The 27,985-nt window shown below is 34.5% G+C and overlaps 1 protein-coding gene across 3 annotated transcripts; it reads right to left on the reverse strand.

Annotated features, from left to right (window-relative positions):
• Nucleotides 1–744: 744 nt before the first annotated feature.
• Nucleotides 745–27,956, reverse strand: LOC128230490 (glycogen [starch] synthase-like). Of its 3 annotated transcripts, none has more exons than XM_052942791.1 (17): nt 27,734–27,956; nt 23,564–23,745; nt 21,948–22,139; nt 21,548–21,733; nt 21,183–21,327; nt 20,148–20,265; nt 19,911–20,031; nt 18,855–19,021; nt 18,353–18,431; nt 17,903–18,016; nt 17,005–17,131; nt 16,354–16,511; nt 15,777–15,878; nt 13,134–13,205; nt 10,156–10,170; nt 6,636–6,739; nt 745–3,963 (listed from the first exon to the last, which is right to left on the reverse strand). In XM_052942791.1, the coding sequence occupies exons 1-17, from the start codon at nt 27,882–27,884 to the stop codon at nt 3,885–3,887; spliced, it is 2,112 nt and encodes a 703-aa protein (XP_052798751.1). In that variant the 5' UTR covers nt 27,885–27,956; the 3' UTR covers nt 745–3,884. The 3 variants fall into 3 exon arrangements, with proteins under 3 accessions (XP_052798751.1, XP_052798750.1, XP_052798753.1); XM_052942790.1 differs by lacking the exon at nt 10,156–10,170 and adding an exon at nt 10,833–10,856; XM_052942793.1 differs by lacking the exon at nt 10,156–10,170.
• Between the last annotated feature and the right edge of the window lie 29 nt (nt 27,957–27,985).

Raw genomic sequence — 27,985 nt, forward strand, 5'->3', positions numbered from 1 at the left:
CATACTTTCTAGGTAAAACAACCCGAATATTAACATTTATAAAATTACGCAACAGTTATACATCAACATAAAATCTGTTAAATTATGCAGAAACAAAAATTAGCACTTATAGCATTTTAAATTTTTAACCAATGTTTATTGAACTTAAACTTTGTAGAATTAGCTTTATAATAGTTATAGACTGTGAAGCCTATTGTGTTATGGTACTTTTACTGGCCCCAGTTTCTCGACAATTCTCCAGTACTGACTCAACTGAGTACACTATTCTAAAGCCAGGGTATAATGTATTAGAAATGAAAATGAAGGAAATTTCACATTTCAATTAGTTTTCTAATTTTTATTCTTTTCATTCAAAATTTGTGGGAACACTCTCAGTAAGGTCATTAAATTTGAAAATAACAGCTTCGTAATCACAGCAGTACATTTCTTGCTTGAAAATTAAAACAATTTTTTTATTCTAACAGAATCAAACCATCTTATATTTTAAACTATGTAAGGCTGCCAAGTGGCCAAATGAGTAAAGTTAGTTATCGATTTTTCAAGAAACTGGGGCCGCACTTGCAAAATGTATAAGTAGAAAAACAAATAAGCAATATGAAGAACTAAGCCTTATGAAGTGCCGTTCATGAAGTTGGTAGGTCAAAGTTGTCCTTCCCCTGGAAGACCAGGCGAAGTTGGTAGCTTAAGGCATATTACCATATCAAATTTATGTCTTCAGAACCCTTGCTAGAAAAAACAAAACACTCATGGGTAGTAGCTTTATATAATACAATTGTTTTAAACAAATCCATTCACACATTCTCCACAATTACATTTCAGTTACTAAGAAACCACAACAAAAATCCTGTAATATTTATTAAACCCTATCCTATATGAATATGTTTCTCGCATGCTACGATATAACGAAAGTCTAAATGGCATAGGAAAAATCAACAAAAACAAAAAATACTTAAAATACAGCAGACTCTCATTGGTGTCTAATAAAGGGAGGTACACGTTATTCTCTTGGAATTTGTGAAATCAAAACAAAACAAAGATATCAACAAAAATATGACATTAACAAAAAACTTTTGCACAAAGCTTTTTCTTTGGTACACAAAAGCAACACACATACCGGTATTGGAAGCCAATGGGGATATAGAATAAGATATAAGAAAATGCTTAGCTGAATACAATTTTAACTGTCAATACAGTTTCCATATTTCAAATGTTATCAATCTGAATTAGAACAGGTTCAAAAGCAAACTTTACTTTATATATATATATTTAGCTTTTTTATAAACATACAATGTATCACACATTTAAAATATTAGTTGATAACTTACACAAAGCTTCAGAATTCTTAGACAGCTATAAAATGCCAGAGCAAATACATACGCTTGCCTGTATTTTTATAGCTCGAAAATTATACAAGCCCGAGTTACAGGTCTAGCTAAACATTCTCTCTGGTAACAACAGAGAAAACAAAGTACCAACTTTCATTTGAATACGTTTAACGTATTTGAGGTATGGCCAAGGTTAAAGTTTTTGCACAATGCCCACAACGCTGCCCCGACCAACAACAAGGCTATGACAATAGCTCAACATTATTCTTACAGAAAAAAGAGGCGCTAAAAACACATGGCAAACAATACTTACAAGGGTAAAAATAGCTGCCTCTTTAGCGTTGCATCACACATACAACATACATTAAACTCAAAGAAAGTAATGCCCTCCATTAAAGTTATAAATACATAGCACATTTTCTTATCACTAAATTATAAGTATTTAATCTATGTTATTTAGTTATGAATTCAACATTATCCATACCAAAATAGATTGTAATAGAAAAGAAAAAAGTGTTGTACTATGTAAACCCTTATGTAAATATTGATAATTTTAAGAGAAAATCAAGACCTATGTATCAATGTACATGGAACAGAAAAGAATTGAAACTGTATATTGTAGTGAGGATGGACACGAAAAAATAGAAATGTATGCTAAAATTCTTTAAGTTGCGGATATATATAGCTAATACAATCAAGAAAACAAGCAACAGGTAAAAAACAATCAAAACACATAAAGATAATCATTCAAATAGAATAAAAACAATTAGTGCAACACACATTTCAAGGAAATCTTTCCTGTTAACCATACATGTTAAATTTGCTGAAATGACCCCTTCAACAGCACTGAGTAACCTTGCCAGCTGGAAGCACTACATGTTAATGCATACTATCCTATTCATTACTTACCACTTAAAGGTATTTGATGTACAAATATAATTGTCTTTTCTTAGCAACATTGATAAATTTGGATGCCTGATAACCCAATATAATTATAGTATCATTTAAAAGTGCAAGCAAGCAGTCCTACTTCTAACTAATATGAAAATTTAATGACCAAAAATACACTATAGATAAAGTATTACAGTTTATGTTTTTGTTCTTTATTTTCAATAAAATCAGACGTAAAATGGCATGTTTTGCAATCTTTGAAGGCAAAAAAAAACTTGCTTCTGATGTTTGTTCGGAATGGTTTTTGGATATTATTTCTCTACACATGCACCCCATTCCAAATGATGCCAAAACATAATGATGCTACCAGGCATTTAAAATTCAGGTAAGTGTACATAAGATACCTTCTACCACAAACTGTTGCTTACACCTGATTTGTATTGTGTATTCATATGGATCTAGGGTATTTGTGCATAGGGCTGTTCCAGTAAAACATGTAACTCCCGGAGGGTAGGCAATTATTTTTTAAAGCATAAGGGTATTAAACAAAAGGGTACATTTGCTTCTGTAGGGGGTGGCATACATTATAAGTGCCTTCCCGCAGGGGATTATATGTTTAAATGGAAGAGCCCCTATAAGGATTGCTTAGTAAAACAACAATATTTTAAAACCCAGCTTCACTTACTAATGTACTTCAAGAAAATTATCACTAATAGATATGGCCCAAATTTTGACACAGAAAATGTATAATCTAAATGCATCTCCTGTATACATAAACATAACAGTCTACGTAGAATTAATAATTGTCAGATTTTAATCTTAGTAACAATGAAAACTACACAGGTTTTAACAATCAATCCACATGCAATGTTTAATTTTTACCATTTTTTTAATGAACACAATGAATTACATATGCCCTTATTAAAAATATTATAAAATAAAACCACGGCAAGACTGTCCTTTTTTATGTACTGGTAAAAACCTCATATCCCTGATATATTTTTGAACACTACTTGAGTAAAGGATGTGATAGAAACTCAAATCCTGTCACTATATATATATCATTCTATTACAATGCCTTCTCAATTTTCATAAAACAACATATTTGCATTTTTGCTCACCTAATTTTATATCAATGTTTGTATATTTTGTATTGATTCTAATTTTACGCATTAATCATGTCAAAATATGAGAGCATACAAATATTTATGAGCATATACAATTCCTGTAAATATCTATAATTACTTAAATATCACACGGAAAAAATATTTGACTTCACTAAAAGAGTTAGTACAGGTTATATATATATATACTAGCATATCAAGCAAAAAATTGTCCAATGGCAAATTTATACATAAAATGATACTGATATTGGACAAGAAAAGCAGAGTGATACACGCATCATTTGCACTCAGAAAATACTCAATAATGATTCTAGGTTTGCACTGAAAAGATCAAATGGCTTATGAGTCCTTAATCTTTAAGGACATACACATACTCTATCCTCATCCTGCAAGAAAATATTTCAACATAACACACACTTTATTTCCAACTCTCATACAATCATTCTTTATAATCATCATTCTTTATTTTTCCACATGATCTCCTCTGAGTTATGAAGGACCAGTGTTGTAGTGGATTCTAGAGCCATATACTGCTGGACAATGGTCAGTTCTTCTGGTCAGCCTCTGGATTAAGATCCTCCTCATCATCTGTAGGATTGTCTTCATCATCAAACTTCACTGGTCTGCAGACAGAGATATACATGAACCATATATTTGTTTAAAATATTAGTGTCGGGCAACCTTCTATTGTGTACTATAGGATAACAGTAGACATACATTCATGCCATCAGAAAAAGTTTGTAAATGCTATGAATATGATACTTTTGTGTTACATTTACCACACCTTTTGAGTTTTGAGTTAGGGTAAGCACTTTTCAGGGTCCCAATTCAGAGAAAAGTACCCACTTCAAGTCTATTACAAGAGTACTAGGCCATATAAGTCTATTTCAAGTCTGTTGCAGGAGTTTTAGGCCATACAAGTCGACTAAAAGTATGTTTTAGGTGTATTATGCCATATAAGTCTATGATAGGTCTTTAACAGATGTGTTAGGCCATTAAAGTCTGTTACAAGAGTAAACAGCAATACAATTTTTTTCAAGTCTATTGAAGGAGTATTAGGCCATGGAGTGTACTGCAAGTCTGTTACAGGTGTATTAGGCCATACAGGTCTACTGCAAGTCTATTACAGGAGTGTTAGGCCATACAGGTCTACCGCAAGTCTATTACAGGAGTATTAGGCCATACAGGTCTATTGCAAGTCTATTACAGGAGTATTAGGCCATACAGGTCGACAGCAAGTCTATTACAGGTGTATTAGGCCATACAGGTCGACTGCTAGTCTATTACAGGAGTATTAGGCCATACAGGTCGACTGCAAGTATATTACATGAGTATTAGGCCAAACAGGTCGACTGCAAGTCTTTTATATGAGTATTAGGCCATACAGGTTTACTGCAAGTCTATTACAGGAGTATTAAGCCATACAGGTCTACTGCAAGTCTATTACAGGAGTATTAGGCCATACAGGTCTACTGCAAGTCTATTACAGGAGTGTTAGGCCATACAGGTCGACTGCAAGTCTATTACATGAGTATTAGGCCATACAGGTTTACTGCAAGTCTATTACAGGAGTATTAGGCCATACAGGTTTACTGCAAGTCTATTACAGGAGTATAAGGCCATACAAGTCTACCACAAGTCTGTTACAGGAGTATTAGGCCATACAGGTCTACTGCAAGTCTATTACAGGAGTATTAGGCCATACAAGTCTACCACAAGTCTTTTACAGGAGTATTAGGCCACATACAGGTCTACCGCAAGTCTATTACAGGAGTAATACAGGTCTACCGCAAGTCTGTTACAGGAGTATTAGGCCATACAGGTCTACTGCAAGTCTATTAAATGAGTATTAGGCCATACAAGTTGACTACAAGTCTATTACATGAGTATTAGGCCTTACACGTCTACTGCAAGTCTATTACAGGAGTATTAGACCATACAGGTCTACTGCAAGTCTATTACAGGTGTATTAGGCCATACAGGTCTACTGCAAGTCTATTATAGGAGTATTAGGCCATGCAGGTCTACTGCAAGTCTATTACAGGTGTATTACGCCATACATGTCTACTGCAAGTCTATTACATGAGTATTAGGCCATACAGGTCTACTGCAAGTCTATTACAGGAGTATTAGGCCATACAGGTCTACTGCAAGTCTATTACAGGAGTATTAGGCCATACAAGTTGACTACAAGTCTATTACATGAGTATTAGGCCATACAGGTCTACTGCAAGTCTATTTCGGGAGTATTAGGCCATACAGGTCTACTGCAAGTCTATTACAGGAGTATTAGGCCATACAAGTTGACTACAAGTCTATTACATGAGTATTAGGCCATACAGGTCTACTGCAAGTCCATTACAGGAGTATACGGCCATACAAGTAAACTACAAGTCTATTACAGGAGTATTAGGCCATACAGGTCTACTGCAAGTCTATTACAGGAGTATACGGCCATACAAGTAAACTACAAGTCTATTACAGGAGTATTAGGCCATACAGGTCTACTGCAAGTCTATTACAGGAGTATAAGGCCATACAAGTATTAGGCCATACAAGTCTATTACAGGAGTATTAGGCCATACAAGTCGACTAAAAGTCTGTTACAGGTGTATTAGGCCATACAGGTGTACTGCAAGTGTATAACAGGAGTATTAGGCCATACAAGTCTACCACAAGTCTGTTACAGGAGTATTAGGCCATACAGGTCTACCACAAGTCTGTTACAGGAGTATTAGGCCATACAAGTCTACCAAAAGTCTGTTACAGGAGTATTAGGCCAAACAGGTCTACCACAAGTCTGTTACAGGAGTATTAGGCCATAAAAGTCTACCACAAGTCTGTTACAGGAGTATTAAGCCATACAGGTCTACCACAAGTCTGTTACAGGAGTATTAGGCCATACAAGTCTACCGCAAGTCTGTTACAGGAGTATTAGGCCATACAAGTCTACCACAAGTCTAATACAGGAGTATTAGGCCATACAGGTCTACCACAAGTCTGTTACAGGAGTATTAGGCCATACAAGTCTACCGCAAGTCTGTTACAGGAGTATTAGGCCATACAAGTCTACCACAAGTCTACTACAGGAGTATTAGGCCATACAGGTCTACCACAAGTCTATTGCAGGAGTTTTAGGCCATACAAGTTGACTACAAGTCTATTACAAGAGTATTAGACAATAGAGTGTACTGCAAGTCTGTTTAAGTACTTTTAGGTCTAAGGAGTCTATTACAAGTCTATTACTGGAGATGACATTTCATTGGATTAATTGTAAGTCTAACATTGGCCCCACCTGTGTTCATCGTCCTCCTGATCAGACACTGCAGGTGTTGAGCTTCGAGACTGGCTCGGGGAGGGAGGCTCTGATGCAGGCTTTGGGTACATCACCTTCCGTGGCTGCAGGCAAAAAAAATGGATATGAATCAAATGGGCACTTACAGGTCAAGGTGAGCGCAGAACTGTACATGGTTCTCTTCTCTCTAAATGTATTTATGCACCTTGTGCATTTTTTTTTATGAAATTCATGGTTAATTGCTTAGGCTTCTTTGTAATCAATGAATGTTATCACGGAGTTAAGTTATATAATGAAAATTAATTAGTCCTTTTTTTCTCACAATATTAAACCAGCCATAATATTCAATTATTTGCCAAAAAAGTTTTTAATTTTGTCTGCAGGAATAATTGTTATTGTGCATTTTTTGCCTAACAATCTCAAATGAACTATTCACGGTTGTACTCATTTTCTAATATATCTTTTATCGAAATAGTTATGTAGTGTCTTAACCAACACAATATGCTAAATACCTGAACCATACATATGTACAGATACAAAGACAAATGCATACATCATGTCTCCGCTATAAAAATGTAATAATAATGTACATACATGAATCAACAGTATTCATTAACAATGTATAGAAGAAAACATTCATGCTAGAGAATTAAGATGTGATAAAGAAACTGTCAGCAATTAAATATATCTCCTTTTCAAAACATGTCTTCTTGTCTTAACTGTTTGGTGCGTGGCTTTTCAAGTAAAAGCTGTTGTACATTTATACCATTCTACAAATTGAATATGTTGCTTACTTGTCATCCGGTACCATAAATTATATATTTTCTCATTTAAAACAATCTTTATAACTCATAACATGAACATCATAATAACAAAAACAATAAATACAAAAACAACTTTCAAACTAAATAGACAGAGCAAACGCCATCACTCGTCTGTTATTTTTCAGTCGGAAATTAGACATTACTCATTAGTAATGAAAGCCAGAATCATGGGTGAAGCCATACATGTGTGTTTTGTCTCTGACATCAGGTGTACTAAGTTTCATTTGAATATCTTGAACGCTTTTTGAGTTATTGCCAAGTTTAAAGTTTTTGCAAGTCAACAACAAGGTAATGACAATTCCTCAAATTGTTTCTTTGAAAGACAGATGAGCTGCTTAAATGTAAACTTTAAAAAAAAAAGAGATGAAAATAATGGCAAAAGCTTGAGCAAAACTGAGATAATCTGTTGAGGAGGGACAAAAAACTTCCAACAGTTATTAATAAAAATTATTGTAGCCCAAACCTTTCCATTTTCATGTATTTTTTTAACAATTTATACCACATTTTCTGGATCAATAATCCAGATATTACTGGTGAGTGTGTTCATAACTGGTGAAAGGTCAAATTTGTGCTGTAAACAAATAACACAAAAATGTTCATGTAATTCTGACAATGATATAGCAAAATAAACAGTTGCATTTCAGAGCCAACTTATCAACAAGCGTATTGTATAAATGACTTTTTTATCTTTTATTTTTCATTGTTGGTTGTAATGGGAGATTATAAATATCTTACATGGCCAAAAGTGTAAGATAGGTTAATTCTGACCCGAGCGTAGGGTGTTTTGCGAAAATCAGGTTTACCGAGTTTCCACAAAACACCCTGCACAAGGGTCGGGATGAACCTATCGTACACGAGCGGCTATGGTAGATGCTTTTTCACCCACATCAGTTAAACAAAACTAGAGCTATCACTGAAGGTGATTAATACCCCCGAACGCAGCCCTGATATGAAATTGCAGTAAACTATTTGGAAAGCCAACCTATAAATTACAACTTTACTTTATGGACTATCGTCAGTTATTCATTTTTTGATTATGTTTTTAAAAGTTAGAAAAAAGGCTTTAAACAATATCAGTGATGCTAATACTGAGATGTTAATACTGATATATTTGATGTTCTAACGCACAGAATATACCGATTGCCTATGACCATCTATAAATGAGTTAAGTTACTTTTTTTTCAAGTTATGCTCTGGACAAGAAAAAAGTAACAAAGGGCAATAACTCTGTAATTGGCTGAAATAGAATTGTGGTTCCTGTACACTGCACTTTCTCTCATTATGATCTATCACTGTATGAAGTTTTATTAAATTCCATCCTATAGTTATCAAGTTATGCTCCGTACAAGAAAAAGTAACAAAGGGCAGTTACTCTGTAATTAGCTGAAATATAATTGCGGTTCCTGTATACTGCACTTCCTCTCATTTTGATCTATCACTGTATGAAGTTTTATTAAATTCCATCCAATAGTTTTCAAGTTATGCTCCGGACAAGGAAAAAAGTAACAAAGGGCAATAACTCTGTAATTAGCTGAAATAGAGTTATGGTTCTTGTGCACTGCACTTCCTCTCATTGTGATTCACCATTGTATGAAGTTTCAATTAATTCCATCTAGTAGTTTGCAAGTTAATGTCTGGAAAAAAAATTACAGCAAAAAAAACAACAAACAAAGGGCAATAACTCAGTAATTAGCTAAAGTAGAGTTATGGTTCATGAACACTGCACTTCCTCTCATTGTGCTTTACCATTGTATGAAGTTCCAATGAATTTCATCCAGTACTTTTTCAAGTTATACTCTAGACAAAAAAAATAACAAAGGGCAATAACTCAGTAATAAGCAAGAATATAGTTATGGTTATTGTACAGTGCACTTCCTCTCATTATGCTCTACTAGTGTATGAAGTTTAATCCAATTCCATCCAGGAGTTTTTAAGTTATGCTCCGGACAAGGTAAATTGCAATGAACCGATAAACCGACAAACCAACCGACCGACCACAGGGTGACTCCAATATACCCCCTTCAAACTTTGTTTGTCAGGGGTATAATTAAGTAAAAATGGATTTTTTTGCTGGAACTCTTTTGTGCTTTGTGAAAATAATTGCGTATGGATATGCGATAATTCGTGGTTGTCATGGATATGCGCGCAGTGATTCAGATTATGTTAATAGTCAAATCGGTCTTTAAATAGTTCTGAGGAGAGTGAAGCATTATTTCTTGAAAGGTGCGTGAAAACTGTTTTATGGTGACATTTGAAGCGAGAAATAATTAATTAGCATTCTAAATATTGCCACAAGACAAGATTTCCATGATGCTACAGACAACACTTTTCAACAAGGGAGGTTATAACAATGTGGTGACCATGAAAAAGGAGTTCCATACGGGCATTTTATCTTTGCCCGTGGGCAAGTTAGAATTTCTAGCATGGTTAATTTATTGGATCTATTTATCTGAGGTGGGAGAAATTTCATTTCCAACCCTTGCAAATTAATCAAATGAATTTGTTGATCTTACAATATCAACTTGTACGCTTGTTGATAACATGGCCCACATATATTTTGCATATCTTTTTTAAATGCAAGCCAATGAATACATCAAAAATTCAGATATACTATAAAGGTAGCTTGGAAGAAACCAAATTGCAGACAAACCTAAATAAAAGCATCACATTGGAAATAATATATGTATAAAGTTTACCTCTTTCTTGCTAGCCTACGTTTCAACCAGAAGATGTTAGAAATATTTTAAAGATTTAAACTGATCATAACTTAAAGTATGTCCTGTATAAAGTCCATTACTATGTGTTTCTAGATTCATGTTTCCAAATGAAAAGTAGAATTAAAATAAATGGTTTTATTAGTAATAGGAAATAATACTTTTCCTTAATATTAGATCAGAAATACCAATTTTGTTATTTAGGTAAGGCTTTGAAGGAACAGTCTATAACTACCTAAATAACCTGCATAAATAGATTAGTTGCAAAACACTACTTGTACTAGTAACTTCTTGTGCAAGTTAAAGTTGCAGTTGGCATAAAAATGTTGTTTGAGTAATCTCAAATTCAACGTAAACCAGAATGCTATTTGACTCTCATATAAAACATCCTAGTCATTTCACCTGTGTGATGTTTCGCACAAAAAGTAGACCACACATACACGTTTGTGTACAAGGAGCATTTCACACTTCTCTAATATATACAATACTACATGTAGCATTATCAATTGAACACAGCAATTCACTCAAATTAATGTAAGTTTATTCACTCCATGAATTCATGTAATTTATAACTTATGTTCATCCGAATAGTTATGTATTAATATCAAACCATTTTGAAATTCTTGAAAGCTTAAGACCATGAAATCGATATTATATACCTTTGTAGGAACTTCCTCATTTTCCTTTAATACAAACAAGCAAATTATGGCATGCAATTATATTTCTAAATACCCCCTTACATGTTACACTATCATAAACAATCACATTGTAAATTCCCCCCTAATCTGCTACACTATCATATACAATCACATTGTCAATTCCCCCTACCTGTTACACTATCATAAACAATCACATTGTAAATTCCCCCCTACCTGTTACACTATCATATACAATCACATTGTCAATTCCCCCTACCTGTAACACTATCATAAACAATCACATTGTAAATTCCCCCCTAATCTGCTACACTATCATACACAATCACATTGTCAATTCCCCCTACCTGTTACACTATCATAAACAATCACATTGTAAATTCCCTCCTCATTTTTTACACTATCAAACACAATCACATTGTCAATTCCCCCTAATCTGTTACACTATCATATACAATTACATTGTATATTCCACCCTACCTGTTACACTATCAAACACATTCACATTGTCAATTCCCCCTAATCTGCTACACTATCATATACAATTACATTGTATATTCCACCCTACCTGTTACACTATCATAAACAATCACATTGTAAATCCCCCAACCTGTTACACTATCATATACAATTACATTGTATATTCCACCTTACCTGTTACACTATCATAAACAATCACACTGTAAGTCCCCCCTACCTGTTACACTATCAAACACATTCACATTGTCAATTCCCCCCTAATCTGCTACACTATCATATACAATTACATTGTATATTCCACCCTACCTGTTACACTATCATAAACAATCACATTGTAAATCCCCCAACCTGTTACACTATCATATACAATTACATTGTATATTCCACCCTACCTGTTACACTATCATAAACAATCACACTGTAAGTCCCCCCTACCTGTTACACTATCATACACAATCACACTGTAAGTCCCCCCTTATCTGTTACACTATCATAAACAATCACATTATAAATCCCCCTACCTGCTACACTATCATACACAATCACATTGTAAGTCCCCCCTACCTGTAACACTATCATATAACTATCATACACAATCACATTGTAAGTCCCCCCTACCTGTTACACTATCATATACAATCACATTGTAAGTCCCTGTTACACTATCATATACAATCACATTGTAAGTCCCCCCTACCTGTTACACTATCATATACAATCACATTGTAAGTCCCCCCTACCTGTTACACTATCATATACAATCACATTGTAAGTCCCCCCTACCTGTTACACTATCATATACAATCACATTGTAAGTCCCCCCTACCTGTTACACTATCATATACAATCACATTGTAAATTCCCCCCTACCTGTTACACTATCATATACAATCACATTGTAAATTCCCCCCTACCTGTTACACTATCATATACAATATATCACATTGTAAATACCCATTTGTAAACCTCCCTCATCTGTTACACTATCGTATACAACCACATTGTAAATCCCCCTTACCTGTTTCACTTTCATATACAATCACATTGTAAATTCCCCCATTTGTAAATCCCCCCTCATCTGTTACACTATCATGTACAATCACATTTGTAAACCCTCCACATAGGTAAATACCTCCGTCACCTGTTACAAAAAACCTACATCATTTCCATGCACTAAATGTAAATTCACCCTTAAGCAGACTTTCTCATAGATTGACACCAAAACACATTTGATATTGAATCAACCTTGCATTGATGTATATTTTGTTTTCCTCCTGTAAACTGTTGACTTTGGCTAAAATACCCAATCATTCCAATAAACCTAACCAGCACTGATCAAGAAGCCCTCTTGTAATTTAGCGCATGCACCTGCAGCATTGTCATGTGAGGATATTGGAAGTATTGTAACATAGTCAGCTGATAATGCGCATTATCGAAATTAGACTTTTGGATGAATAAGTCAGATTTCTTTCAAAAATGCTGTATAAAATCGAGATTTAAAGCAAGCCCTGAAAGCATTTTAACTATACAGGGCTTGTCAGTTTATTCTAATTTTGACCACTTCCATCCAAACCACCATACTATCGCAGTTCCAAGTTCATGTCAAGATTTGAAAATTTATTGTTTTAGACATTTCCTGCATGGTGCAAGCTTTTAATGACTTAGATTAACCACTTTTAATGATTTGCAATACTTGTATTCAGGCTAGGAAAACATAATTCTCAAAAGTTGCTATTTGCAAATTTATAGTCCCTTTTACACTGTTCTTAAAATAATTACTGGATAAAGGCAAAGAATAATCGATAATTGAGTTTGATAACGTACCATGAGACTGGCCTCGGAGAAGTTATCAGGGAATGCTTTCACTAGGGCCTGGCTACGGGCCTTCCTGTAGTACTGCAAAATAATAAGGTATATGCATTTTGTTTTGTAAAGCAGGCAATGGAAATAAAACTCTAAAACGAAATTGTTACTTTTTAAATAAGTTCCATTGAAATTTGTTGAAAAATGTCAGAAAATAATATTTGTATCTAACTTTATACTCAAGTAACGCATCATCTGTATTATGATAGAATATCATTTTTTTATTTACCCCATATTTATAACATATTTTCAGCAAACTAAGTGCAGTTTTATTGTTTAAAACTACAAACAGGGTGTAAAAACATGGAATAATCAAAAGAGGCACATAATTGAACACTTTTCTGAGAACCTCTATTATGTCTTGTTCGGTGCCTAAACATGTATCAGTCAATGCCGTATCCTTAGAAACGATTTTACAGACAATGATAAAGGACGTCAGTAAATATCCTATGTTTATTTTACAGATAAAGTCTGTTTTAAGAAAAATTCTATACAATTACTACTAGATATGCAAATAGTAAACTCCATGCAGTCTCAGCATCGTGTGCATGACGTGGAAATATGAATTTTATTATAACTTCAGTCTACCATGCTCATTTGCTCATCTAAAGCCAATGTTATGATATCAGGTGGATCTTTTCAGTGTTGTTTCCTAAAAGATTGGTTAATGTAAAAATAGTTCAATATATGTCTAAGAAAATTTTGTCCAAAATCATATGATGTGGCCCCAAAAAATATGTGCCAAGACCCAACATTTTTGTCCAAGGACCCAAAAACCTGTGATGTGGCCCAATAAAAATATGTATAATGATCCAAAAATCCTGTGCTGCTTCCCAATTAATATATGTCCAAAGACCCCAAATCCTTTGATGCGGCCCAATAAAAATATGTCCAAAGACCCCAAATCCTGTGATGCAGTCCAATAAAAGTATGTCCAAAGACCCCAAATCCTGTGATGCAGTCCAATAAAAATATGTCCAAAGACCCAAATCCTTTGATGCGGCCCAATAAAAATATGTCCAAAGACCCCAAATCCGTCGATGCAGTCCAAAACAAATATGCCCAAAGACCCCAAATCCTGTAATGCTGCCCAATAAAAATACCCCAAATCCTTTGATGCGGCCCAATAAAAATAAGTCCAAATACCCCAAAATCCTTTGATGCTGCCCAATAAAAATATGTCCAAATACCCCAAAATCCTTTGATGCTGCCCAATAAAAATATGTCCAAAGACCCCAAATCCTGTAATGCGGCCTAATAAAAGCATGTCCAAAGACCCCAAATCCTTTGATGCTGCCCAATAAAAATATGTCCAAAGACCCTAAATCCTGTAATGCGGCCCAATAAAAGTATGTCCAAAGACCCCTAACCCTTTGATGCGGCCCAATAAAAGTATGTCCAAAGACCCCTAACCCTGTAATGCTGCCCAATAAAAATATGTCCAAAGACCGCAAAATCCTTTGATGCTGCCCAATAAAAATATGTCCAAAGGCCCCAAATCCTGTAATGCGGCCCAATAAAAATATGTCCAAAAACCCCATATCCTTTGATGCGGCCCAATAAAAATATGTCCAAAGACCCCAAAATCCTTTGATGCTGCCCAATAAAAATATGTCCAAAGACCCCAGATCCTTTGATGCGGCCCAATAAAAGTATGTCCAAAGACCCCAAATCCTGTAATGCGGCCCAATAAAAAAAAGTATGTCCAAAGACCCCAAATCCTTTGATGCTGCCTAATAAAAATATGTCCAAAGACCCAAAATCCTGTAATGCGGCCCAATAAAAGTATGTCCAAAGACCCCAAATCATTTGATGCGGCCCAATAAAAATATGTCCAAAGACCCCAAATCCTTTGATGCGGCCCAATAAAAATATGTCCAAAGACCCCAAATCCTTTGATGCTGCCCAATAAAAATATGTCCAAAGACCCCAAATCCTTTGATGCTGCCCAATAAAAGTATGTCCAAAGACCCCAAATCCTTTGATGCTGCCCAATAAAATATGTCCAAAGACCCCAAATCCTTTGATGCTGCCCAATAAAAGTATGTCCAAAGACCCCAAATCCTTTGATGCGGCCCAATAAAAATATGTCCAAAGACCCCAAAATCCTTTGATGCGGCCCAATAAAAATATGTCCAAAGACCCCTAATCCTTTGATGCTGCCCAATAAAAGTATGTCCAAAGACCCCAAATCCTGTGATGCGGCCCGATAAAAATATGTCCAAAGACCCCAAAATCCTTTGATGCGGCCCAATAAAAATATGTCCAAAGACCCCAAATCCTTTGATGCAGCCCAATAAAAATATGTCCAAAGACCCCAAATCCTGTGATGCAGTCCAATAAAAATATGTCCACATGTGATTTGGGCAACTTATTATATTTGTTCTTACTTTATGTCATACATGAATTCTATTAATAACTGATGATAGCAATGAAATTGATAATCAATTTGATTGCTATCATCAGCTCCAATGATAGGAGTAAAACCCGATTGCTTTTTTTGGACTCATTGTCCAAAATCTAAGTATAAAGGAATGTATTATATTGACTTCAGGCCCACATGGGTAAACTTAAAAAAAGAAATTTGGCCAATTCTGGACTTACCACACCCAGATTTTTCCAATCTAGCAGTTCACTGAGTCGCTCTGTTCTGTTCCTCTGGATGATTCTCTGTCGTCTTGACAGGCAGGAGAAGTCAAACATGTACTACAAACACAGGAAGGATGATTATAGATCAGGATAAAAAAATACACCATTTTTAACATAATCAATAGTTATGATATCAAAGTGGAAAAATATATGCGACTTTGTCTGCGAAAACAAGTCCTGTGGTGCCTGTATCCATTTTAATGCGGAAAAAAAATCACAAAAATAATGCAAGTATTCAAATTGCCTGGATTATAATTAACTCAAATAGCTACAAATAACTGCTTGGGGGGCGCAATAATTCTTCAACTTTTTTAAATATCATATATTGTCTACAGGCCTCAATTTCGCTGACTACTTCACATATAACAAATCGTATCTAACAAATCGTATCTTTTTTTTCAGAACTCAGGCAGTGCAAAAAAGACAGAAGGTGAAAAAATACTAATATTTGTTTTCCCATCTTTCATATATATATATATATATAAAAGAAATGAAATTATTTCATATAATTTATTATATTATTATATATTACCTGTGCGAGCTGCTGGGCAGAATCATCAATACCCTGGAATCTGCGATCGATAATGTAAATACCATATGACTTAGGGTCAGCAATGTGCTCCTGCATGAAACAACCAAACCCAGAAAGGTTACTCGTCATGCTCGGGATCCCCATCACAGTACATTCCGCTGAAATCACACATAATAGTACACTATGCTGAAATCACACATCACAGTACAATACAATAAAATCACACATCACAGTACAATACAATTAAATTAAAGAACGCGGAGAAAACCCACTTGTCTGACGTGGTGAACACAAAACAAACTCACATGCACCCAGACTGGGAACCTGGGTTGCTACGTGAGAATTTAGTGCACTAACCACTGCGCTAAGCAGACAACCAGATGATTGATTTTATATTGTTTATCCATTCATAACTTCAGTTCTCATTTCATGTAAATTCATGGTTGTAATTGGAAATCTTTATTGTAGGGTAAATTTTCTGCATTAAGGGGAGTGAAATTAATAGCAAACCGAAGAATTAGGTTGATAAATGAAAACTGGCAAAAATTGTAATTCCATAACTGCATGAAAAATCCCTTTCAAAATACTGCAAAAAAATCAGTAAAATGTTACTTAAACAATAAAACTTGTAAAGGAATCCTTGGTTCATACCTGGAGTGTATCCCCACGGCTCGTAGTACGAGGGGAAGACACCAAGATGGCAGCCACGTACAAACTCCTCATAGTCCAGTCCAAACAGCGGATTGGTTGAGTTCAGGAACTCAGGGTGGAATATCACCTGAAATAAGATAAAATTTACACCTTACATAATGGAACGGATGTTATATAAGTATATTATTGATTCATCCCTAAATTTCTAGCACACCGGATAGGCATTTCCGGTGACGTCAGCCGTGCTGGAAAATCCCATCTGGCATCCCCCCATGCCAGATGAGTCACGCGCTGTGACATAATACTTTTTATTTCTTTTATTATATACTTTAAGTAACCATAATTATGAGATTTCAATAGATGAGTTTCATAAACATTAACTTTGCAAAAATATATCTTCACAACAAAACGAAATAACCCTTCAAAGACTTGATATCGAAGGAACTTATTGACGTTGACAGTGAATAAAAATTACTACGCGTCATGACGTCAGTAAACATTATCGCACGCGCTTTTTGGTGAAATGTACAAAAATGAGCTTTTTTATGCAGTTTCTTCACAAAAAAAATAATTAAGGTATGCTAGAAAAAATATCTATCATGTGTATTCGTTCCGGATAGAAAAATCCGACCCTCGGGCACGCTGCGTAGCCGGTAACTCGACAAGCCCCGTTACCAGGCAACGCAGGTGCCCTCGGGTCGGATTTTTCTATCCGGAACGGGAACACATGACAGATATTATTAGTCTATAAGACTTCAGCTTATACAGTCCTCCAATTTCATTGGCAAGAATCTCAGCAGGGGTTAAAAGATCACTTTGCCAATTTCGCAAACAGAAAATGTATGCAAAATTACTACCAGTTTAAAGAGCCGCTTGGTGTTCTATTCTATGAACCTACCTTGACTCGGTCATGCCTGTTGTTGAAGAGCTGGCAATTACGTAGAGCCGCCAGTATTGGGTCTTTGTGGTCATCTACAACATTGTGTGTGCAGATCGGGGGCAGTGTGTTTCTCTGAAATAACATAATCGGTCAACTGTTCATAATTTCATTAAAGTTAACTGCATTGTTAACACCATCGTCATTAACTTTAAAAGTCAAACTATTATACAAATTTAAAAATAACAACTATCATGTTATCAATGTTGATAACTTTAACAAGGTTCTGAACAATCAAGCCAATATGTACATGTTTACATCACTAGTTTACAAAAGTATGAAAGATTTAAGAGATAACGTTATTGCTATATTTTTTCCTTCCTCTATTAGTTATGATTGGTAAATTCTACGCACCATAATATTTCATTGCCTGAGATTTAACAAAATGAAGAGTTTACACCTGCTGCTCACCTGAGCTGAGAAGATGCATCTTTTCAATTTGACTATGTCTTCTTGTACCAGAATATCATCTCCTGATGGCAATTCCCCTCTGCAAACAGGTATAATAACATTATAAAACAAATAGAAATGTTTCAAGAGCACCAAAAAAAATCAAAGTATCAAAACAAAAGTCTCGGTTTGATTAAAACTGTTCAATGACAGTAATAATAGATGCAATATTATAAACAATTACAACAACTTTTAGTTACATTATGAAGTACAATTTTTGCACCTGAATAGACAACATAAAACATACAATCTGAACCTGGCCACAATTCACAGGCTTAAGAAGCTTATTTAAATTAGCCAGAATACATACCTAAATTTGATTGTGATTATTGTAAAGATAATTCCTGTTTAAAGTCCAAAAACACATCTTTTTTTCAAAAGAAATCTTCAAAGCCTGAATGAACTCTACACGTACATGTTCATGGTGAAATGTCTCTGATCATTGTTACAAGTTCTTACATACCTGAGAGCCTTCTCAAAGATTCTCTTGCCAAGCTGTCCCTGTATATGGCTGACGGTGTCGCGCAGCTGCTTGGCAATGGCCTGGCCACGAAGAGATTCAATGTTGAAGTTGTTTGTACGCGCTGGGAAGATCAGGAATGCTATAACTGTCATCTCACTGCCTGCAGTCTGCATCATGATTAACAACATGTTTAAAATTGAATATACCAGTAAATTAGCATGTGATATCAACCACATTTCACTATACATAGGAGATGAAGATATTCAAGATTCTTCCGAGCTTCGAAAGGTTCCAAGGTTGTTTTTTTCTCCAAATAATTCTTCAATACAGGACAAAGAACTTTTTTTATCTAAAGTTTATGTTCCCTGATATGGGTAGCGGTATTAATCCAAATACCAAGTGTTAAGGCCTTATTTTGTAGTATTTTGGTATAATGACAGTAAAAATGACCCTTGGGATTGTTAATTTTTGGGTCGCTCTTTTTCAAAATACGAAAATTTTACTAAATATATATGTTGTATATATAAATACAGTTTTATTTAACAACTTATTTTTGGGTTTTTATAACTGTGGTTGAAATAAGCACAAGCCCTGCAACTGTAAATTGCTTTCCTGGTTTGCTTAAATTCTGCTCATTTGATAGAGCAGGGCTTTTTAAAGGTGTTTAAGGATTCTGGCTTGTTCTTCCAAAAATATAATTTCACTGAAAGTTATAACTCCGACAACAAGTAACTACAATTTTTCAAACAAAATTATTCAAATAATAAATGAATTTCTAATTGTGAATCTTTATTAAACATTTAATATGAAAAATACCTTTTGGTATTGGGCAAATTGGGTTTCTAAAGTTTTTTATATTTATTTTAAGGTAATTCCTACTTTTTTTGGTGCAAACGCCCGAGCAAATAAACAGTCTTTAGTACAACAGTCAAAAAGGTCATTAGTTACAAGCTCACAATACTAATTTAAAGATTAAACCTGAACTTAAGGACCCTTGTATAAAAATTGCTGGGGAAAACCCTGATTACATGTACACATGTACATATTAATATTCACCTTTAAAAAGTGATTTAGTCTAGCTAATGACTCTAAGAAGAGGTCACATCCTTTATTGGAGAACTCATATCTGCCCGCAGAAAACACATACAGCGTCTTGTCCAGGTCAAAGTCATAGTGCCTGAAATCAAAGGATAAAATGAAGACGGTTGACTTTTTAGCTGACTGCTATCGATGAAAAAAATGCAAAACCAATTAAGGTATAACTTGACAAATTGACTGTACATAGATATTCACCCATAGAAATGGCCCTTCACAAAATCATGAATTTTCTCCTTATAAACGGCATGAAGGTTCTGGAACTCGTGGATGGCACTAAATTTCTTCACATTTAAACCGTTCGGTGTGATGATATCTGGAAGTAAACACAACTAATTGTTTTTGATGGCCAATCACAATGATAGATTCATGACATGGAAAATCGAATATCAAGTTTCAAACTCTTTCATTCAGATTTCTTTTAAAGACTTTAAGGATTCATGTATGGAAGCTGGTTATATTTAACCAACTTAAACAAACAGAGATAGTTTAAGGAATGAATTGCGGGGTTGATGTCTTTATCAGGGTATGAACGCAATTGGGCTGGTCAAAGTGTGTGGAGTCCGAAGTCCACGCTTACTTTGACCAGCCCAATTGCGTTCATATCCCAGATAATGACATCAAGCATGCAGTTCATTTCTTATATTTACACCAATAGTTCATTATTTCATTCAAGAATTGTTAAAAAAAATACTTAATTTCATAAAAAACAAACTTTTAGTAACCCATTCCTACCCATTCTGTAAATAGAACAACCGGACTGTAACCGGAAGCATTTTGTTAAAATGACGTCACAATATCGCGGGAAAAGACCAACCGCTTGAAATCACTTTTAAACGTTAAATTCAAACAGTTATGGCAACTACACATTTAAAATTTAAAAAAATAACACTTTCTAAAATGTTGATTTATATTTTACGGGACTTTCTGACACAATACAAATAATAACAAGATAAATATTTTTCATGTATATTGTTATGCAATGAATTGCGATCCGACATATCCTAAGATGTTGCGTTCATTGATTAATAATCGCAATTGCCGAAAGGCAGTTCATTTAAGGAATGGAAGTTGAGGTGTAAATATTATAAGGTGGTTGGCATGTAAACAGTGTGCTGTTTTTAACTTTTTAATTAACCTAACAATTTCGATTTTAATGGATAAGTCTTACTTAGGAGTGCACTGTGATATAATTTGCAAAGTTTAACATCTAGATCTATGCAAGTTACACACCCGGCTTGCGTTTGAGGAGGTGTTCCGCCTCCACACCCGTAATCTCTGACACAGTGGTGAACACGTGTGCCGTGTGGGCGGCTGCCCGTTCCATACAGTAGCGGTGGTAGATCTGACGGTCCCCAGCCTCCTTGTCCAACACAAACTGTAACAATAGGAACAGAAAGCAGCTAATTTAGTAGATTACTTCAGCTAAAATTTGAGATGAAACTTCCGAGATAAAAATCAAACTAGATAAGAATAAGTGATAAAATAAACCCACCACATTCACTTAGTTATGGACTAGAACATTCCATGAGAAATGCCAAGAAAGAAAATTACTCCAAAGATGAATCAACTTACATGTAGATGTATTTTTCTCTTACCTTGTCGAGGTTGTTGTAGAAATCAGAGTTTCCTGCACACAAGTACCTGCCCAGCAGGGTGGCATGAGTGGTAAACACCGTGGCAACATCCACTTTACGCATCCTTAGCAGTATGAGAGCCACCCCAGCTAACCACTCGTGACAGTGCAGCAACACATACGGGCGTCCCTCCAATTTGTTTCGAAACTGAAGATTGGTAGTAAACCAAAATCATATTGCCTAGTATGATATTTACAACATCTAGTACCTTTCATATAATAGCTATTTCATGTATTTTTTAATTATAGACAAAGAACAAATAAAAAAGGAACTTTTCAATCTGGTAAAAGGTGGCTGTTACTCCTGATGTCTGTGTAACAAAATGGTAATGCATTTATTTAACTGAGATGAGTTTACTTACACTTGTAATAAACCAAGCTGTTAGATTTCCGAGGATTAGAGCATCGTTAGATTCTGAGTCATGAAGAGGGATACCAATATGGGTGTTCTCCCACAAATCATGTTTGAATTCATCAAGTTTCCAAGCCGCTGAACCAATGTCAAACAAAATCAACTTTGGATAACCATCTATCAACCAGCGGCCGAAGTGCACCTGAAGTTAGAAAATTTCATGTTATTTTAAATGTAAACCTAAATAACACTTCTTAATATTTCAATAGAAACTACTCGGACAAGCCCAGGAGCTAAAAAACTGCATGTAGTGTGATCTTGTAAAATGACACAAGGATCACAAGCAATATACTAGAGCCATTACAGGATGTGATAAGAGCCTGAATGATAAGCATATTTTACAAACGAAGCATTTTAAAGGCATGTTATCAGTCAATTTATAGCTATGCAAATAGTGGCCTGGCTTACAGTAAAATGTTTCTCTATGCAAATAGTGGCCTGGCTTACAGTAAAATGTTTCTCTAAGTTCTTAAAAAAAATCTGAGATATTTAAATTTATATTGAATTATTTACAATGTTTATAATTTCAGTAAACCAAAAATGTGTGAATATAAATCAAGAGGATTTGATTATCAATGGACATGTATGTTTAAAAATATGGTTAAAATAGTTACAGTTTTTGCATTGTGTACAAGTTCAGATATTTTCTATGCAAAAGCAAGAGCAGTTTATTTTTCCTAAACTTTAAAAAATATCAAGGTCATTAAGGGAGTTAATTTAGAGAATATGGATTACAGAGTTATGATTATATTAATTGGTACAAATCTATTGCCATTTAGTAATTTGAAATATATAGCATAATCATTTGTGGTAATATGCATGAGTGAAACAGATGATGCCATTTTTATTAAAGTCTGTTCACTTTTTTCAATATACAATAACTATGCTTTTTTTAAATCAAGGGAGACAATTTTGTAACAGTGGGTCACACGGTTATGGTTCTTGTACGACACACATTTTCACGATGCCATAAATATATTGATGCTTATGTTTCATCCAATTTATGTAGAATTTTTCAATTTCTGAGGAAAATGAAGAGATTTGCTAAATTTTCATAAGCTCACAAAGGGCCATAAATCTGACAATGTTTAAGTTGGGTAACATAACTTTCATACAAGAGCATTTTATTATTATCATCAAACTAATAAAATTGAAAACTTTACTGGTTTTAGAGTTATTAAGAACAAAAAGAGAAAAATGTGGAGGGATATATACACGGGGAGACGGCATGTTTATTATAGAGCATCGCAAACGTTTGCAGAGCCCCCCAAAATTTTATAGGCTTCAGGCCGAACCAATTTATTCTTTTATTTATTTGATCATCAGATTTTTGGCATGAAAATTTCGAGCAAGTGGGTGTAAAGATTCCATTTTTCCATTTTGTTTATAAACAGAAGCAAGCAAATGCGAACGCATTTTTACTACATTATAAATATTCCTGATAATCCTGAACATTTGGTGTGGCCCCATTATCAACTACAATATTAAATCAATTTATGAGAACAATTTATTCCCAAGTAAAAACATTACATTTTTGTATTTTATTTTTGGAGCAACTTTGCTAACCTTTATTCCGTGCGATCTCATCTCTTCAAGGACAGCCTTAATGACATAGTGGTGTGGTTCCAACAGCTCCACCTCAGTCCGTACACAAGAATCATTGTATGGACCAACCAGAAAATACTGTTCTCCTAGTTCTTCTGTGCTCACTGGAGCTTTAGACTTTATCACAGTGTAGATGCCTCCAACTAAAAAGGAAATGCTTACCACAATTAATTGAAGATGCAGAAAAATAACATTTATCATGAATTTCATGATTATTACATAAGTATGCTTTTGTATTGACTACATGAAGTATATATTAAGTTTATAGTACATTTTCAGCAATGTCAGTACTACCATCAGTGGCATTGTAGTGTATGTTTTCCATGTGCTTTTTGTGTAGCATATAAATGATGGTGTTTTCCAGTCTTGTTTATCACAATTTTTGACATTTGGATTACATATTTTGAATTTAGCAGTTAAACTTTTGGACTTAAGGCAATGAATACAGTACAAATATCAAAATATTGTTCCAATTGGATCTATCAAATAAACTGATTTTGTTCTGCTAATGTATTACTGTGTTCAGAATATAAATGCCAAGTGTTACATGTACTTGAACATACAAAGAAAAGAATGGTAATGGTTTAAACAAAGATAAATTTACTATTTCTAAATTCTAAATGATTCATGGCACAGTCTACGCGGCTTACATAGCACTGACCTCACTCTTTTACTAGAGTGTTGATTGAGAGTTTAGTTCCTTTAAATATACCTTGACAATCCTTTTCACAAATCTGCCCCCTGATGGAGCACTCTCAAAACATTATTTTGGAAACAGGTTTGTCGTGTGTTTGAAGAAACTTAACACCTAACCAAACTCCGGAAATAAACAAGGCTTGGCTCTTCAAACAGAATAGACTGCCTTTTAATTCATTTAAAATGGTGAAGTTATTTTTGTTTAAGTCATCGCTTGAAACAAAATGTTGACTTCCTACGCAGCAACATAATTTATCACTGATGTATGACACACTAATAAGGTGAAAAAAGATGTAAACTACAGTTTCCAAAGCAAAACGTATCTCAATTTCTGACAAGAACCTTTACATAGTTATACTTCCAGTCAACATGTCTGGTAACATCAATTTGATTTATTGACACCAGTAAAAAAAATGAAGCTAAAACAATAAGAAAACACAATTCAAAGTATTAAACTATACTGAGTTATTGGATACAGATGATATATCTATCTCATCTGAATGTCTGTATGTCATTCATGCCATATTTCTGGAGACCATTCAGAGGGATTTGTTCAGAAAGGCTGAAAATTCAGGGGATTTTGGTAATATTCTAAGGGATTTTTTAGCAGGTTTAAGTTGGCAAAATTTCAGAACATTTTTTAGACACAAGTATGAAAATATTCCCATATATTTATTGCTATGAAAACCTTTTACTTTTTGAATATACAGAATTATTTTCTATATCATGATTCATCATATTCATATGATACACTGTCATGTCATAATGTAATGCACTTGCAGAACAAAATATGTCATTAGAAATATATGTTTTCGAGACCAGTAAATTGGTTTACCTTCCTCCAAAGTCAATCAAACAATTCTGCTTAATACTATCAGCTATGATGACGTTCAATGGTTCAGACAATTAGAGAATTGAATATTATTCATTTCTTCCTTTCCCCAAATATTTACTTGTTGTAAAAGTTTCCTTTTTGCATTGATCAAAGTTAACCATTTTTTAAAAATATTTATTGTGATTTATACAGTCATTTCTCCCTTGTGGGGTTGTTTGTTTGCATTCAGTTCCACTCACATACTGTGGTTTCAATTTTTCATTATTGTCTGTTGAAAAATCTCTAATTCCAGGGGATTTTTATCTCTCCTGCCCGGGGGATATGGCATGTATGGTATGTCACAGTAAAAGGTTTAGACCCAGAATAAAAATGTACAAATTGGTTTTACAAAATGTATTTATAAGCTCCTTCCAGAATAGAAAGGTCATAGACAGGGATGTGTTCACATATTTTTTTTTACTGGCAGAACTTTGACATTTAAGTACTGCAATCATTTAGATGTACCAAAATAGAGATAACAGACATATATGTTCCAAGTAAAAAATTGCATCTAATATTTGCCCATGCTTACAAGCAGATTAAGTAGGTCAAAAAGTATTTCAAATTGCCTTTGATTACACCGTAATTTCATTATTTTATGGGAATATTGATTAACCTTTCTAAAACAAGGTGCTAGATTTAACTTTTGTCTATTATTAAAAAATTGTGATTTGGACGCCAAAGGGGGCAATAAATGAGAACAAATTTACACTACTAGGCAAGTGAGAAGCAGTAAGTTATGGCCCTAGTTTGACAATGTATATTTCTTTGAGTTTCCATTTATTTTAAATTTATCTCATAATTTCACAAATGTATTCTTTTATTGTATGCAGGCATTAGACTGAAATCAACATATTGATGTTTATGTCACATTTTTTGCAATATTTTTTTATTTATATACTAGTCCATATACAATGAATTTTGTCAACAGAATAACAATTTGCTATTAATATCTTGTGCTTCATGTACAACAAAATGTTATGATTTGCACGACAATGTGCTAATTAAATGCAATTTAAGGCTCTTAAAATGCTTAAACCCCATGAGCTTCAGGGGGCTTTGCCCCCTTGGCCCCCACAAGGGCGCTGCCCTGGACCCGTAAGGGGGCCTATCGCGGCCCCCTTAACCCCCCGCGAAAAAGTGGCGACAACTTTTTAGAACCCAGGGGGAACCCTGAGTAACCGACATTTTAACATGCATGAAGCACGCAATGAATACACAGATTTATAGTAAAATTCAGATGATTTAACAATTTGATAGTGAATGAGTAGACCACACAAAGACAGTGGTCAAAATTAACACAAGCCCACAAGCCCTGCACTGGTAAAATATTTTTTGGGCTTGCTGAAATTCTGAATTTTATAATTTGATGCCAAGCAAAAGTATAAGAAACGGGCTTTTCACCCGAAAGTCTAATTTCAATGACTACAAAGGCCATTTTCAACCAAATTTCTGCACAATTTGCTTGAAGAAATATTAAATACACCGCTATTCTCTTATTTTAAGCCTACTGGCTAAGGTCACAAATCCGAACACTTTTTGATGTTTTTTACAATTATCTTGGAGAGTTCATGTTGAAGTAAGTTAAACTTTAGTATGAAACATCTTTGGTTCATGTGAAAACAGCTGTCAAAGTACAGATTCACGATCTTGTCAATTTTATGTGGAAAATCGTTCATTTTATGGACAGTAAATCACCCTTCAAATTATGCTATGGAGGGCACAAATACCGAACACTTGAAAAGCGAAAATACATGGTCATACAATTATAATTAAAAAGTATGCTATATTAAATAAACACTTAGCTGCAAAGTGATTTATTGTTTCCGATTTTTTTTCAAAACATTCGCTTCAAATGTAAACCGTAATTTCTATTTATAAATATCTTGAATGTAGGTCAACATAACTGCAAAACTTAAAGATGCGCATGCGCCCTCTGACGTCATTCCCCCATGTGCTTCATTTTGATCTTTAAGCGTATAAACATTGAATGGCATTTTTTAGAAAAATACTTAACAAAACAAGATGAAACTTTGCAAGGGTGACCAAGGCAAGCAAGCCTCTGTATTGATCTAGATCATCGAATAAACGATCACGGTAAACAAACACGTATTTTAGCCCGTGTTCGGGATTTGTGCCCTTTTCGGAAATGTACTGTCAACCAGTACTGGAAAATTTGCAACATTTATTTACCAGTGAAGAACCTTGCTAAACCACTCAAGATAATGAACATGTGTCTGTATTAATTTGTCTTGGAATTTTTGCATACACAGCGAAACTCAAATTCATGTAACTTTGACCAATGTAAGAATTTTGCAGATGTTATTGCACTGCAATTTCATATTTTTAGATATAATGAAAATTTGCATTTTTTTTAATTGTACATCTCCAAATATGGTACTGAACTGTTCAATGTTGGTAAATTGTATGACTTTCCTGTATCCCTATCTACTAACTATACAATAAAAGTTAATGTCTGCTGTTCAATTTATCGACATGCTATAAAATATAACAGTGGGTTGTAAATATTCAATTTAAGATTCCAGAGAGAGTAGCCCTACCTTTATTTGCAACTTCCCAAGCGCATTCGAAGTGCCATCGATTCTGGGAAGCAGCGGTGGCTCCCCTGTCCATGCTAAACAAATCAGCGTCATCATCGGCATCTTTAAATGCCCGAAAGAAACTACTGTTACGACGACGAAACGAAGTCATTGTGTATCACCTCTAAGCTGTCTAAATATGTCAAATAGGCATGTTGAAAAGGTCAAGGTGACTTTTTTGTCAGTCTAGCAGAACCGAACGCACTGCAGATG

The sequence above is a fragment of the Mya arenaria genome, chromosome 4 (assembly GCF_026914265.1).
Source record: "Mya arenaria isolate MELC-2E11 chromosome 4, ASM2691426v1".
Taxonomy (NCBI): Eukaryota; Metazoa; Mollusca; class Bivalvia; order Myida; family Myidae; genus Mya; species Mya arenaria.

Coding starts and splice junctions, on each gene's coding strand:
- LOC128230490 (XM_052942790.1), bottom strand. CDS start 27,884: ATGACTTCGTTTCGTCGTCGTAACAGTAGTTTCTTTCGGGCATTTAAA. Junction 21,734..21,947: donor CAGCTTGGTTTATTACAAGT/GTAAGTAAACTC, acceptor ACCAATCTTCAG/TTTCGAAACAAATTGGAGGG. Junction 13,206..15,776: donor ATTGGAAAAATCTGGGTGTG/GTAAGTCCAGAA, acceptor ATTATTTTGCAG/TACTACAGGAAGGCCCGTAG.